Source organism: Chrysochloris asiatica, unplaced genomic scaffold (genome assembly GCF_000296735.1).
Source record: "Chrysochloris asiatica unplaced genomic scaffold, ChrAsi1.0 scaffold00287, whole genome shotgun sequence".
Lineage (NCBI taxonomy): Eukaryota > Metazoa > Chordata > Mammalia > Afrosoricida > Chrysochloridae > Chrysochloris > Chrysochloris asiatica.
This window is the reverse complement of record NW_006408805.1, coordinates 1,157,787-1,173,412: the sequence shown is the minus strand read 5'-3', so window position 1 is coordinate 1,173,412 and position 15,626 is coordinate 1,157,787. Positions and strand designations below refer to the sequence as shown.

Sequence of the window (15,626 nt, the reverse complement as noted above, 5' to 3'; positions counted from 1 at the left end):
AAATCTCTACCTTTACAGTTGTGACAGTCACAATTAGTCTTAATGACAATTATTCACTATTGAATCATAAGAATCTTTTCTCCATCTCTTTTCACCAGACCCTTCTAGACAAGATGAAAACTATTCAGTGGGAACTCTATCTTCCCCAACACACTCTTTTAAAGTAAACTCGCTCTTGAAACCTTGTAAGCCAGTCACTTCATGCCTTTATCGCCCCCTCACTTTAGGTAGCCAATATCTAAGTTACCTGTATACAGAGGGGATATGGTTGATACTTGATGTGAAGACTCCTTCCCTGTCAGTTGGTATTTGGAGCTACTACATCCATAAGTATAGGTCAAGGTCATCAAACTGCAGCTATCTACACTCATTTCCTTTATCAAAAATTGTTTTTTTTATCTTCCTCTAGTCAAGTTCTGATTATCAAGCTGTTGAGGTTAGATCAAATGGGTACTATCTGCAAGTTTGGGTGTTCTTGTATGTCTCCCCTCACTTCATATCAGTTGGATGCTGCACTCTCAGCTCTAGCATTCTGTGGCTATGTCCTTGTCCATGGGCTCAGGTATCCCCAGCTGTCACCACACTTTGGACCAGCCAGCGCTTCCTTTTCTCTCTCTCATCTTCAGGTCAATGGGAGTCTGTGGAACATGGTTGAACTCAGCCTATTTCTTCATTGCTGCCTTTCCTTCTCTTCCACTCACCAGTAGATCAATGTGGTTGCCAGCAAGTTTACATGCCTGTTCATGTGTTCCCTTTGAGTTTCAGTCTTGGGGGGGGTTTGTCCTGAAGGGATTTGATTGCTTGCCTTGATGGCTTCCCCGCGAACAACTTGCCTGTTCTTGTAGTAGCCAATCATACTGCCTTTTTGTTTCAGGTTTTCCCTGCTGATCTTTCTTTGAAGATGTGTCTTCTATTGCTCTAGTTGTTCCAGGCTGGTCTACTTGTTCTTTTTAGTGGGAATGTCCCACCTCAGAAGGTTCTGGATGGGGCTCAGGATTCCACCTAAGGTCCTCTACATGGGAAAAGTGCCACAAGAGGCCTATTTCACTGGGCAACTTCTAAAACCCAATCAGTTATAGGCTGAGGATGAGCTTACAAGCTTTCTGTAATCATGTTTCCTGACATTTCTTTCTATCCCACTCAAGTTTCTATTTTACATCAGTAGTCAAGGGAAACCAATATTCATAAGACAGTCAAACATCTTAGCATTACTTCTCCTCTTCACACTATGCCTCAATCCTGTATCACAGAACCCTGTTGTTCCAAGGTTGAGCATGCATCAATATTAACTGCTGTCCCATTTAGCCCATGCAAACCTGTCTCAGTGTTTCCCTATCTACCTTGTTCTTCTACCCCCTCACTCTTCTTGTGTATTGCCCTCCCTAACACCTGAACTATGATGTGTCTACCGCCTATCCTGTGCTCTACCGCCCCCTCTCTCCACCCACCGCCACCAGTAACCAGGAAATATTTTTCCCCCCTTTTTAGTATGGATATCTTTTCTTAAGCTTTTATAATAATGGTCTTATGCAATATTTGTCCTTTTGTGACTGACTAATTTCACTCAGCATAATGTCCTCAAGGTTCATCCATGTTATGTGGTGGCTTGCAGCTTCCTTGTTCTCCCATCTGCCTTCTTCTTCCATTTCCCTCTATCTTCTAGTGTATTGCCCGCCCCAGCACTCAAACTATCCTATGTCTATTCCCTACCCTGTGCTCCACCTTCCTCTCCCTCCCCTTATCCACCCCATAAAACCCAGTAACCAGAAAAAAAAATTTTTTCCCTTTTTAGTGTGGGTACTTTTTCTTAATCTTTTATAGTAATGGCCCTATGCAGTATTTCTCCTTTTGTGACTGACTGATTTCACTCAGCATAATGTCTTGAAGGTTCAACCATGTTATCCAGTGGCTTGCAGCTTCCTTGTTATTCTTCAAGGTAGCAAGATATTCCATTGTGTATATGTACCAAGGTTTATTTATTCATACTTCCATTGATTGATGGGCACTTAGACTGTCTCCATCTTTTTGCTATTGTGAATAGTGCTTCTATGAATATTGGTGTGCGTATATCTACTTGTGTTATGGCTTGTATTTGTTGTGGATATATACCAAGTAGAAGAATTGCTGGATCCTCAGGTATTTCTATTTCCAGCTTTCTGAGGAAACACCATACTGTTTTTCAGAGTAGTTCGACCATTTTGCATTCCCACCACAATGTGGAGAGTCCCACTCTCTCCAGATCCTTGCTAGCATTTATTGTCCTCTGCTTTTTTCGAACTTTGCTGTTATTGCTGGTGTGAGATGATATCTCATTGTTGTTTTGATTTGCATCTCTATTGGCTTATGATCATGAACATTTCTTCCTATGTTTGTTGGCTGCCCCAATGTCTTCCTTGGTGATGTGTCTGTTCATGTCCTGTGCCCAATTTTTAATTGGGTTATTTGTATTTTTCTTGTAGAGGTGTTGTAGTTTCCTATATACTTTAGAAATGAGTCCCTTGTCTGATATGTCATGGCAAAAGATTTTTTTCCCATTCTGTGTGCTCCCTTTTTACTCTTTTGATGAAATCCTTTGATGCACTTAAGTTTCCAATTTTTAGAATGTCCCAATCATCTATTTTAGCTTCTTTCGGTGGTGTAATTTTCACAATGTTTGGAAGTCTGTATGTGCCTTGTATTAGAGCCCTTATATTTATCCCAGTTTTTTCATTGATGACCTATATTATAATTCTGGGATTCACATTTAGGTCTTTAACCCATGCTGAGTTGTTTTTTGTATATAGCATAAGATAAAAGTCTTGTTTCAATCTTTCGCATATCTATTTCCAGCTCTGCCGGTACCATCTATGTCTTCCCCGTTCAGTGTACCTTGGCTCTTCGTCAAACATCAGTTGGCTGTCTGTGGATGGGTTAATTTCTGGATTCTTGACTTTGTTGCTTTGATCTATGTATCTTTTTGTACCAGTACCGGGCTGTTTGACGACTGTAGCCATGTTGTAAATTTTGATATCAGAGAGTGAGAGGCCTCCAACTTTGTTCTTCTTCTTAAGAAGTGCTTTGCTTATCCTGGGTCTCTTTCCTTTCCATATAAAGTTTGTAATTGTTTTTTCCATCTCTCTAAAGAAGTCATTGGAATCTGGATTGGGATTGCATTATATGTGTAGATTGCTTTAGATAGTATTGACATGTTCACAATGTTAAGTGTTCCTATCCCGGAACTTGGTATATTCTTCCATTTTTGTAAGTCTCTTTTGGTTTCTTGTAGTAGTGTTCTATAGTTTCATTGTTTAGGTCCTTTGTTTCTCTGATTACATTTATTCCTAAATATTTCTTCCTATGGTGGCTACTGTAAATGGTATTGCTTTCCTAATTTCCTTTTCAGCACTCTCATTATTACTGTAGCAGTATCCGAAGCTATTGCTCCTTGACATTCTCTCCATCTAAGCTTATTGTACAAGGCAGTATTTCCATCTCTCTAACCCTTCCTGCTGTGGTCCTGTTGAGTAAACACTGGAACAATAGGTCAGCTTGAACCACAAGGTCATCAGTTCAAACTCACCAGCTGCTCCTTGGAAACCCTTCCCTTCCACCACTCATCTGCCAGTTTGCCCTACTGTGGTGGCTTGTGAGTTTCTATGATGCTGGAAGGGAAGCTGTACCACTGGCATTCTAAATACCAGTCGAGTCACCCTTGGGGGACTGGTTTCAGTGGATCTTCCTGACTCAGAGTAGGAAGAAGGAGGATGTCCCTTTTCTGAGTGAATAGCCACTGAAAACATTATGAATAACACTGGAACGTTAACTCATACAGTGCTGGAAGAAGCAACCCTATGGTTTGACGGCACTCAACATGACTGGGGAAGATCAGCTTCCTTTAAGTAAAGTTGACTTTAATGACATGGATGGAACATATGAGGGTATTGAAAAGACCATGTCTTTGTTTAGGCCTACCTTAGACTTCAAAGTGACATATTTGCTTTTTAACACTTTAAAAAGATCTTTTGAAGCAGATTTGCCCATTGCAATGCATCATTTGATTCTTGACTACTGCTTCCTTAGTCATTGATTGTAGATCCAAATAAAATGAACTCTTGACCACTTCAGTTTCTTACCTGATTACCATGAAGTTGCTTCTCAGTCCAGTTCTGAGGATCCTTGTTTTCTTTATGTTGAGGTGTAATTCATACTGAAGGCTGTAGTCTTTCATCTTCTCAGTAAATGCTTAGTCTTTGGGAAATGATTCAATACTTAACATTTCTCTAGTTTGTCAATTTTGTTTCAGCAGAGGAAGTTCTCCTACTTCTACCACACCCTGGTGTGGTTCTGTAGGATAAGCACTAGACTGCTAGCCACAAGGTCTGCAGTTCAAACTCACCAGCTGCTCCTTGGAAAGCCTGTGCAGGGTTGCTATGAGTCAGAACTGCTTCAACAACTCTTCACAACAGTAACCACACCCCATGCCTTGGGATGATAGGAAAGAAATTAAACCTGGAAAGAATAGCACAGCAATCACAAATAAACTTTCTTTTTAGGTTTCATGATTTATGGAGTTTTAAATGTACTTTATTAGCAAATGTCTGTATTTTTCAAAAAAAGCAATATATGGAGCATAGGAACATAGGGTAGAGTTGGAAGAAAGTGACATTTTTAAGTTAAGTAACATTTTATAGGCGGAAGCACTGTCTTGATAAGCTCAGAGTGTTTATGAACTACCAGGAACATACTTTAGGATTCTAATTTATTCTTTAGCTTCAGATTTTCAGAATCTCATTATCCTTAAAGTTGCTTTTTTCTCTTCAGTTCTTACTCTGTAATCCAGGTAAATACCTTGTGTTGTAGTTTAAATCTGCTTCCCCTTATCCTATTATTAGTATGTTGTTAATGTCCTCAGAGCGACCCTGTATAAGCTTTACAAGGAGCAGCTGTAAACCAACAACCTTGTTGTTGTTGTTGTTGAACCAACAACCTTGTTGTTCGCAGTCCAGTGCTGTGCTGATCCACAGTGCCACTGCAGGAGTCCACTATCAGTGTGATCAGAGCAATATCTGCTATCACCCACACAGAGTCTCTTCATAAATGTATTCATCATATTGAACTTTGCTTCAGTTGTTTCTTCCAAAGCACAAAGAACCTATTTTTGAGGACAGATACAACAATTTTGTTCTTGTTGATAAGTGTTGTCAAGTTGATTCTGATTCATAGTGACCCTGTATAGGGTTTCCATGGTTGTAAATCTTTGTGGGAGTATAAAGCCGCATCTGCCTCTTGTAGAGTGGCTGGTGGGCTCGAGCCACTGACATTGTGGTTTGCAGTCCAGTGTTTATCCTACAGAGCTGTTGCACTCCTCTAGACACTACCGTAAATACTGTATTTGATGAGCCTGAGTTTAGAGTAATGTAATAAAAAGAGAACATATGCTGCATCTTTCCTATTCTCAACCTATCCCATCCATGGTGGCCACTCTTCATAGTTTATGTATTCCTTCCCAGTGAGTCCTGCTGTGGTCTCAGAACCCTGAATGCAGTACAATGAAAAGCTACTACCAATTGATTGAAGTTAGAAAGTATGTTGAAATCTAGTTATTGTACAGGCTTTAAAATACTTTATTGTTTTTATAATAATGAGGTCAACACTTACGTACTGTTGTTATATTTTGAGTATTCTACTGTCTGTTGTCTTCTTGCAGCTTTTAAATTAAAAATCTTATGGGTTTTATTGTTTCCCTCCAAAAGGTTCAACATACAAATTCAGGGTCATTGCCATCAACCATTATGGTGAAAGCTTTAGGAGTTCGGCTTCTCGACCTTATCAGGTGGCTGGGTTTTCTAATCGATTTTCCAACCGTCCAATAACTGGGCCTCACATTGCATACACTGAAGCTGTCAGTGAGACTGAGATCATGCTGAAGTGGACCGTGAGTAAAACATCTTGTCTAATTAGAAGATGGTCTGTTTTGGTCATCTTAAAAATGAATTTATCCTCATAATACAAAACTGATAACAGCAACTTTTTCAAGTTCAATTGAGTAAAAATTAAAGGATACAACTATTTGTCTAAAAGCACAGATTATAAATGAGACAGGGTTAAAAATTGAATTATTGCTTCCTTGGCTTTCATCCAAATGCGGTCATTTGTTTTTCATTTTAAACGAAATGTTCTTTTATACCTACTGGAGTATGTTGCTTTATTTTTGTTCAGCTCTCCAATAAGTTAAGTACTCTTAGTACCTTTTAGTATATTTAATTTTAAATGATCATCAATGATGTTTAAAAATGAAGCTAGAAAAACATTACCACAAAGATAAATAAATCTTAATGAATGTGGAAATTCGTTTATTTTCGTCTTAGACATGCCTTTGTGTCTTTTTTTTTTCTTTTTTAGTACATTCCATCAAGTAATAATAACACTCCCATTCAAGGATTTTATATATATTACCGGCCAACAGATAGTGACAATGACAGTGATTACAAAAGGGATGTTGTTGAAGGTAAGTCACATTGACAATCTGAAGTCCCAATAAAGGAGCATTGTAAGAAAGGATTTATAAATATTATGGAAAAAGAATAAAAGATAAGGTAAGAACCAAGTTAAAGAGAACATGACATATGTGTTGTTGCTATTAAATTTGTCCCAAAGGAAGAACATTTTTCTAATTTAATGTATGTAAAACCCTACAGTTTGGTTGTGGGAATGTTGAGTTACAAAAATATGGGGGAGATATGATTTGTCAGTAGTTCATCAGAAAAGCATTTCTGTTTTGTTTAAATGAATAGTGATACCTAAGTATAAAACTTAATTGTGATGTATAGCTATATAAGAAAGTGTGGAGTCCAGGTGTGGATAAGCACTGTAGGATAAGTATTGGACTGCTAACCACAAGGTTGGCGGTTCAAACCCACCAGTCACTCCTTGGAATCCCCATATAGGGTCACTAAAAGTCAGAACTGACTCTTTTGCACTAAGCAACAAGAAACAATATATCAATCAGTTTTATTGAAAGCTCACATCTTGAACATGCTACTTGAACATTTTGAGAGCTATGTAGAAATTAGAATGCAGCTAGCCAAAAAAATAGATGGCAAACGGTATTAAGACTGCCTTTTTGCTGCATATAGGATATAATGTGGAATTTTACATATAGTGTCAACACCCCACACGATCTCGCTGGCCTTGTCTATATCTCGGCAGTGTCTAATGTACCTCTCCTGGCCTCATGTGTAAACCAGATTGTTTATCTCAAGTCGGGGCCTTTGCTCAGGGCGGTGCCTGTTGTCTCCTCTCAACTCTGACTGGCACTGCCACGTTCTCATGCTTACATGTCATGTTCTCAGGTGAATCCCCCTTGTCACTGCTACTTTCATTTCATCTGGCACTTTTGTTGTATGTATGTATATATGTATATTTATATGTATATAAAAGTTATGTTATAATGTCTGCTCTTTATTTCATAGATTTTTTTCAGTCATGTGTGTATATGAAATTATGTGCTTAGAATTTGGCTTTCCCACTAAATAATTAACCTCGTGGACAAAGGCCATTTTTTTTCCATTCCTATATCCCCAGCCCCAAAGGTAAGGCATTCAATATTTATTGAGTGGATGGATTCCAGACTAGTACAATGGCTGGAGATATTTAGGCTGGAAAAAAGAAGGCTAAGTGAAAAAACATGACAACTTGGTGTGGCACTCTAGAATAAGCACTTGCTAACCATAAGGTTATTGGTTCAAACCTACTAGCCACTCATTGGAAACCCTGTCTATGTAGGGTTTCTATGAGTCAGACCTGACTTGGTGACAATTAGCAACAACAGCAACATAATGTGGAAGACGAGGGACTCAGTTGGGAGAGGGTAGTTAGAAGGAAATGATGTTAAAGAATAGCTCTGTAACATATATGAGTAAAGATTCCTTGCAAAGTATGAAGCTTTCTCAAAGTGCAAGTGTTGAATAGTGGTTGGATGCCTATTTCTCAGTAAAATCTTGGAAGGAGTTCTTATTTTAGAAGAAGGTTTTATTTCCAAGGCCTTTTTTGACTCTAAGATTCTGATTCTTTGAAATATTAAATGCCTTAATGGATTGTGTCAGAAAATTGTCCTAGGCCAAGATTACTTTTATATGATATTGTTATATGAAACATTGCATGTAGTTTTTGTTACAAGTAAGTATTATAATAAATACTTTAATTATGCTGTATGGTATTTTTTAAAATGTTGTAGTATTCCTTGTAATGCCTAACCAAAGAATTACTTATTGCCTAATGCAATAAAAAAAATTATTGATTCACATTTTAATAACTGGTACATAATAGATACTCAATAAATATTTGTTGAATGAAGGAATGATTGTTTCTCTGTTTTTTAAATTTGGCAAAATAGAAATTTTTTTACACGTAAAATTGGGAGACTATGGGAAGAAAATTGTTAGTGGCAAAATTCATCTCTGAGAAATACAGATAGTAGCTATTCCTGGGGGAGAGAAATGACTGAGGGGCCTGAGTGGTAATGGGGGGGATGGGGTGGGCTGACAGTGATGTTCTGTTTTTTGACCTAGGCATTGGTACCATGGGTGTGAATTTTTATTGAGATGTACAGTTGTGTGTACCTTTCTGTAAGTGTATTATACTTTAATATACAAACTATATGTAAAAATAAGGAGCTCTCTTAGCGTATTAGTTATGAGTTGGGCTGCTAATATCAGGGTCAGCAGGTCGAAACTACCAGCTGTTCTGCGAGGGAAAGATGAGGTTTTCTGCTCCTGTAAAGATTTGCAGCCTCAGAAACCCTATGTAGAGTCACTATGAGTCGAAATCAACTCCACAACACACAACCACCACCACCATATATAAAAATGGAGAAATAATTTTTAATGATTATTCTGCATTTTAGTCATAGGTAGGTAGATCTTCATTTTAGTTCTGGATTAGGGAAATTGGAGTGTCAGTTTTTTGTTTTTAAAAAAACGTTGACAAAGGTTAAACATTTGTTATAAAATAGTTCTAAGCAAGGCAAATGTAAATAAACTGTATATCCTCATCATTCTGTCTCCATCTATCCTCCTACCCCGTTTTTATTTATGTACTCTAGAAATAGTCACTGGTAAGAAGTTTGAAAGCACATTCTCAAGTTAAATCTTTGAACTTTACAACTTTCTATGATTTTAATATTGAGCATAGAATGGGAAATTAATGAAACTTTGTATTCAGTAGTGGTGTCTGCAAATGTGAATTTTGCCTTTTGGTTTACAGAGAATTAGTTAGATGTTAATGTGAGCTTCACTGTGCTGTGTAATTTGCTTATTCCTTATTTTAAGGTTTATGCAATTGAAATTCTTTTTGTGGCTATTGGTTGGAAGGTATTGGCCTGTTTTCCCAAACCCAGTAACAAAAGCATTTCATCCCTTATGCATACATTTTTCTGTACTTTTTTTAAAAGCTTTTTATTGTGAATTGAGTGAGCAAATCATCAGTTTTACATTCAACAAATCACTTTGTTTCATGTCAGTGATTACAACCACCTCCATGTGCCATCAGTTAACAGTGGAGGTGGTTGTGTGCCACTGAGGCAATTCCAACCTGTATAGGGTTTCTGTAGGATGTAAGTCTTCTGTCTCCTGCAGAGTGGCTAGAAGATTCTAAGTGGTTTGCAGCCCAACTTGTATGTAACCCACTACATAGCCAGGGTTTCTCAATTAACAGTATTTACCTCTAGTCCTTTAACTCTTGCACTCCCTCCTTTGCCCTCCCTTACTTTCGTCTTTCTTCTGCCAACCTCCATCTTGCATATTGCTTTCCCTGTCACCCAAGTTAAGACATGTCTACCCTCTAGCTGGAGTCCTGGTGTGGTGCTGAGGGTTAATGCGCCGCTGGACTCCAAGGTATCTTTGAACCACAAAGTTGTTGATGCAAGCTCACCAGCCACTCCTTAGAAACCTATACAGGGTCACCAATAAGTCAGAGTCAACTCTATGGTACTTAACAATAACAACAGTCCGCCTTGTTCCTGTTGTTGTTTGCTGTCGAGTTGATTCCGACTCATAACCACCCTGTACAGGGTTTCCAAGGCTGTAAATCTTTACAGGAGCAGAAAGTCTCATCTTTCTCCTGTGAAACCGCTGGTAGTATCGAACTGTTGACCTTGAGATTAGCAGCCCAATTTGTAACTATTACGCTACCAGAGCTCCTAAACAACAATCCTCTAGCCAGTGAATAATTGTTCATTCTCTCTCACTCCTGGTAGCCATCGTCAAATGTTTCTTTGGTCAAGAAAACCTTTTCTTAACTTTTTACAACTGTGGTCTAATAGCGTATTTGTCCTTTTATGATTGACTAATTTCACTCAGCCTGTTGTCCTCCAGGGTCATCCATGTTGTGAGATGTTTCACAGATTCATCTTATTCTTCAACATTGGCTAGTATTCATTCTGTTATGTGTATGTACCAAAGTTTGCTTAACCAGTCTGTTGAAGGGCATTTAGACTGTTTACGTCTTTTGCTATATCAAATAGTGCTGCAATGAACATGGGTGTGTGTGTATCTATTGGTATTACGGATCTTATTTCTTGAGGATATATGCCAAATAGAGAGATTGCTGGGTCTCTCCGTATTTCTATTTCCAACTTTTTGAGAAAATTCCGTGCCACAGTGGTTACACATTAGTTGTTTTCTGGTTTTGTTTTTGTTTTTTTTAACTTTGCTATTAATGCTGGGGTAAGATGTTAATCTTATTAATGTTTTGATTTGCCTTTCTCTAATAGCTAAAGATCATGAGCATTTCTTCATATGTTTGTTGGCCACCTAAATGTCTTCTTTGGTGAAGTGTCTGTTCATGTCCTCTGCCTTTCTTTTTAGTTGTATTAAAGTGTTCTGTAAATTTTACAGAGAAGTCTCTTGTCTGATACATCATTGCCAAAAAAAAATTTCCAGTCTGTGGGTTCTCTTTTTATGCTTTTGGTGAAATCTTTTGATGCTTCATTTTTAGGATGTCCCAAGCCTTTGTCTTCTGCTGTTTGTGTATTTTCAGTTACGTTTGGTAGTGTATTTATGCCATGTATCAAAGCCTGGTAGCATAGTGATTACGAATTGGGCTACTAACCTCAGGGTCAGCAGTTCGAAACTACCAGCTGTTCCACAGGAGAAAGATGAGGTTTTCTGTTCCTGTAAAGATTTACAGCCTCGGAAACCCTGGACAGGGTCATTATGAGTTGGAACTAACTCCACGGCACATAACAACAACAAAATCAAAGTCAAGTTTGTTCCTATTTTTTCATTGATGATCTCTTGTAGATTTTACATTTAGGTCTTTAATCCATGTTGAGTTCATTTTTGATTTTTTCATTGATGATCTCTTGTAGATTTTACATTTAGGTCTTTAATCCATGTTGAGTTCATTTTGCTGGTTAAGCAAACTTTGGTACATCTACACAACAGAATGGTGTGAGATATGTATCTTGTCTCATTCTTCTGCAAATAGATTTCTAGTTTTGTGAGCACCATTTGTTAAAGTATCTTTTGCACATTTAATGTATTCTGATCCTTTTTCAAAGATCAGTTGACCATGCGTGCATGGGTTTTCTTTTAGATTCTCAATTCTTTTCTATTGATATGTGTGTTTTTTGCTAAATCAGTACCAGGCTGCTTTGACTACTGTGGTTGTGTTGTAGGTTTTGAGATTGGGCAGTGAGAGACCGCCTACTTTGTTCTCTTTTTTGTGTAATCCTTTGCTTCTCTAGGGTCTCGTTCCTTTCCATGTAAAGTTAATGATTAGTTCTTCTAATCTCTTTAAAGAGTGATGGAATCTGGATTGGGATTGCCTTATATAGAGAGATTGCTTTGGATAGTGTTCTTTTCCATGAGTATGGTATATAGTCTCCCATTTTCCTAGGTCTCTTTTGGTTTCTATGAGTTGGAACCGACTCCGCACTCCTCCACCACCACCTTTTGGTTTCTTGTAGTGTTTTTGTAGTTTTCTTTTTATAGGTTTTTGTTTCTCATCTTCTGGGTGGCTATTGTAAATGGTATTGGTTTCCTGATTTCCTCTTCAGCACTCTCTTTATTAGTATAAAGAAAATCTGACTGTTTTTTGTATGTTGATCTTGTACCTTGGCACTTTGCTGAATCTTTCAATGAGTTTCAGTCTTTTTTTTTTGCTGAGTCTTTGTGATTTTTCTAAGTATAGGATCATATTGTCTGTAAATAGAGTTTTACTTCTTCTATGCCAATTTGGATGTCTTTCCATAAAAAATGTTTTTCTAGAAAATGAATTATTTACACGTATTCACCAACATATATTAAGCTTTTGAGATGTGGTTTAATTTTAAAAGAGAAGAACAATTAATGTTAAGCTTTTATGTCTTGTGAATTAAGTTCCAATTTAGATAAATGATAAATCTTTCCAGTATACCAATGCATTTGCAATGACTGCTTTTATTTTGTAGACTCTATTTGAGTTTCAAATAAATCAATTGGTCATTAAGCCTGTTTCTCCCTGTGGTAAATCTTTGCCTTTTCTAAAATACTCTTTGGTGGGAAACTGTTATTTATTGATTGATTTACATTGTTTATTGTGAATTGAGTACAGGTTTACAGAGCAAATCAGTTTTTAATTCAACAGTGCATATACATTTTGTTTCATGTCATTGACTGCAGTCCACATAATGTAGCATCTCATCCCACTTCCTCTTTGTTCTTCCTATTGCTCGCTCTTTCTTAACCCTTCTGAACTATTTTCTTAGGTAAATGCTGCCCTTTTGACCTAGAATGGTTGATAGTTCTAAGGATTAGGTACCTCCCTAATGTTCTTATTCACCTCAAAGGCCTGTATACTGTTTGGCTGAAAATTGAGCCATGAAGATAATTTCAGATTCAGTGATACAAATGGAGTAAACCTTTTGGGACCTTCATCTGTTGATGGGACACAACTCAGAATAAGGAGTAAAAGCTGTAAACATCCATTAATGATCAGAACATAGAATGTTATGAAATACGAATCTAGGAAAATTAGAAATCATCAAAAATGAAATGGAACACATAAACATTGATGTTAGTCCATTAGTAAGCTGAAATGGACTGTTTTTGGCCATTTTGAAACTGATAATCACATAATTGACTCTGCTTTGAATGACAAATTGAAGAGAAATGGCTTCATCAATTGCTCATATGCAAGTTCAGACTGAAGCTAAAGAAAATTAAAACAAGTCTGCAAGAGCCAAAATATGAACTTGGACATAACCCACCCGAATTTAGAGTTTACCTCAAGAACAGATTTGATGAATTAGACACTAATGACCGAAGACCAGAAGAGTTATGGCATGATATCAAGAACATCGTACAGGAAGAAAGCAAAAGGTCATTAAGAGGACAAGGAAGAAAGAAAAGACCAAAATGAATGTCAAAATATACTCTGAAAAATGTCCTAAAGCAAATGGAAGACATGAGGAGATAAAAGAACTGAACTTCTAATTTCAAAGGGCTACTTGAGAAGACAAAGTCAAGTGTTCTCATGAAATGTGCATATATCTGGAGGTAGAAGGCCAAAAGGGAGTAACACTCTCAGCATTTCTGAAGCTTAAAGAACTGAGAAGAAATTTAAGCCTTGCCTTGCAATACTGAAGGATTCATTGGACAATGTACTGCATGATGCAGAACTCATCAAAATAAAATGGAAAAGAATACACTGTACCAAAAAGAAATGGTCAATGTTCAACCATTTCAAGAGGTAGCATAGGATCACGAGCCATTGGTACTGAAGGAAGAAGTCCAAGGTGCACTGAAGGCATTGACAAAGAACATGGCTCCAGAAACTGATAGAATACAAATTGAAATCTTTCAACAAAATGATGCAGTACTGTAGGCACTCACTCATTTGTGCCAACAAATTTGCAAGACAGCTATCTGAACAATTAATTGGAAGAGATCCATACTTGTGCACATTCCAAAGAAAGATGACCCAACAGAATATGGAAATCATAGAATAATACCACATGCAAGTAAAATTTTGCTAAAGGTAATTCTAAAATGGTTCCAACAGATTTTGGCAGATGTTAAAACCTGATTTGTATGAGGACATGTAATGAGAGATATCATTGCTTACATCAGATGACTCTTGGCTGAAAGCAGAGAATACCAGAAAGATGTTCACCTATGCTTCATTGATGATGCAAAGGCATACAACTGTGTGGATCATGACAAGCTATGGACAACATTGCAGAGAATGAGTATTCTAGAACATTAATTGTACTCATGAGGAACCTGTACATTGAACAAGAGGCAATCACTCACACAGAACAAGGGGACACTCAATGATTAAAATTAGGAAAGGTGTGTGCTTGGGTTATATTCTTTTACCTTACTTCATTCAATCTGTGTGCTGAGCAAATAATCTGAGCAGCTGGATTATATGAAGAAGAACATGGCACCATCATGGGATGAAGACTCATTAACTTGAGATATACAGATGAAACAACCTTGCTTGCTGAAAGCAAAGAAGACTTCTAATGCCTACTGCTGAAGATCAAAGACCACAGCCTTCATTATGGGCTGCACTTCAATATAAAGAAAACAAAAATCCTCACCACTGGACCAATATAAATGGAGAAAAGATTGAAGTTGTCAAAGACTTCATTTTGCCCAAATCATCTATCAACACTCATTGAAGCAGCAGTCAAGAAATCAAACTACATATTACATTAGGCAAATATGCTGCACGAGACCTCTCTAAAGTGCTGAAGAGCAAAGATAGCAGTTTGAGTACTAAAGTGCACCTGACCCAAGTGATGGTATTTTCAGTAGCCTCATATGTGTATTAAAGTTGGACATTGAATAAGGAAAACCATAAAAGAGTTGATGCATTTGAGTTATAGTGTTGGAGAAGAATATTAAAAATACCATGGACTGCCATAAAAACAAACAAATCTGTGTTGGAAAAAGTACAGCAAGAATGTTCCTTAGAAGTCATGATGACCCAACCTGACTTTGTCTCTCATACTTGGGACATATTATCAAGAGGGGCAAGTCCCTGGAGAAGAACATCATGCTTGGCAGAGTGGAGGACCAGCTAAAAGAGGGAGATCCCCCAGCTAGGTGGATTGTCACAGTGACAGCAGCAATGGGTTCAAGCATGGTAGCATGTGAGGATGGCGCAGGACCAGGTGGTGTTTTGTTCTGTTTTAAGTAGGGTTGCTTTGGGTCAGAGATGACTCAATGGCACCTAACAAGAACAACAACACAATATTTGGCCTTTTGTGATTGACTTATTTCACTCAGCATAATGTCCTCCAATATGTCCATAATGTCCATTTTCACAGTTCATTGTTACTATTTAAAGTTGTGTTGTATTCCATTGTGTGTATGTGCCAAAATTTGTTTATCCATTCTTCCATTGATGTGCATTTAGGTTATTTCCATCTTTCTGTTGTTGTGAATAGGTGTAATGTACTTAGATATACATATATCTAGCAATATGACTCTTACGTCTCTACAATATATACTTAGCTAAATCACATGGTATTTCTATTTCCAAGTTTTTAAGGTTGTTGTTGTTAGGTGCCATCGAGTCGGTACTGACTCATAGCGACCCTATGCACAACAGAAAGAAACATTGCCTGATCCTGGGCCAACTTCACAATTGTTGCC

At 37.6% G+C, this 15,626-nt stretch overlaps 1 protein-coding gene across 1 annotated transcript in view; it reads left to right on the top strand.

The window, feature by feature from the left end:
- CDON (cell adhesion associated, oncogene regulated) overlaps nucleotides 1-15,626 on the top strand; it is a 133,629-nt gene that overhangs the window by 76,758 nt on the left and 41,245 nt on the right. The window contains exons 12-13 of the mRNA XM_006874581.1: nucleotides 5,733-5,914; nucleotides 6,382-6,487. Of these exons, the coding sequence (XP_006874643.1) occupies nucleotides 5,733-5,914; nucleotides 6,382-6,487 (288 nt within the window). The remainder of the gene's footprint in view (nucleotides 1-5,732; nucleotides 5,915-6,381; nucleotides 6,488-15,626) is intronic.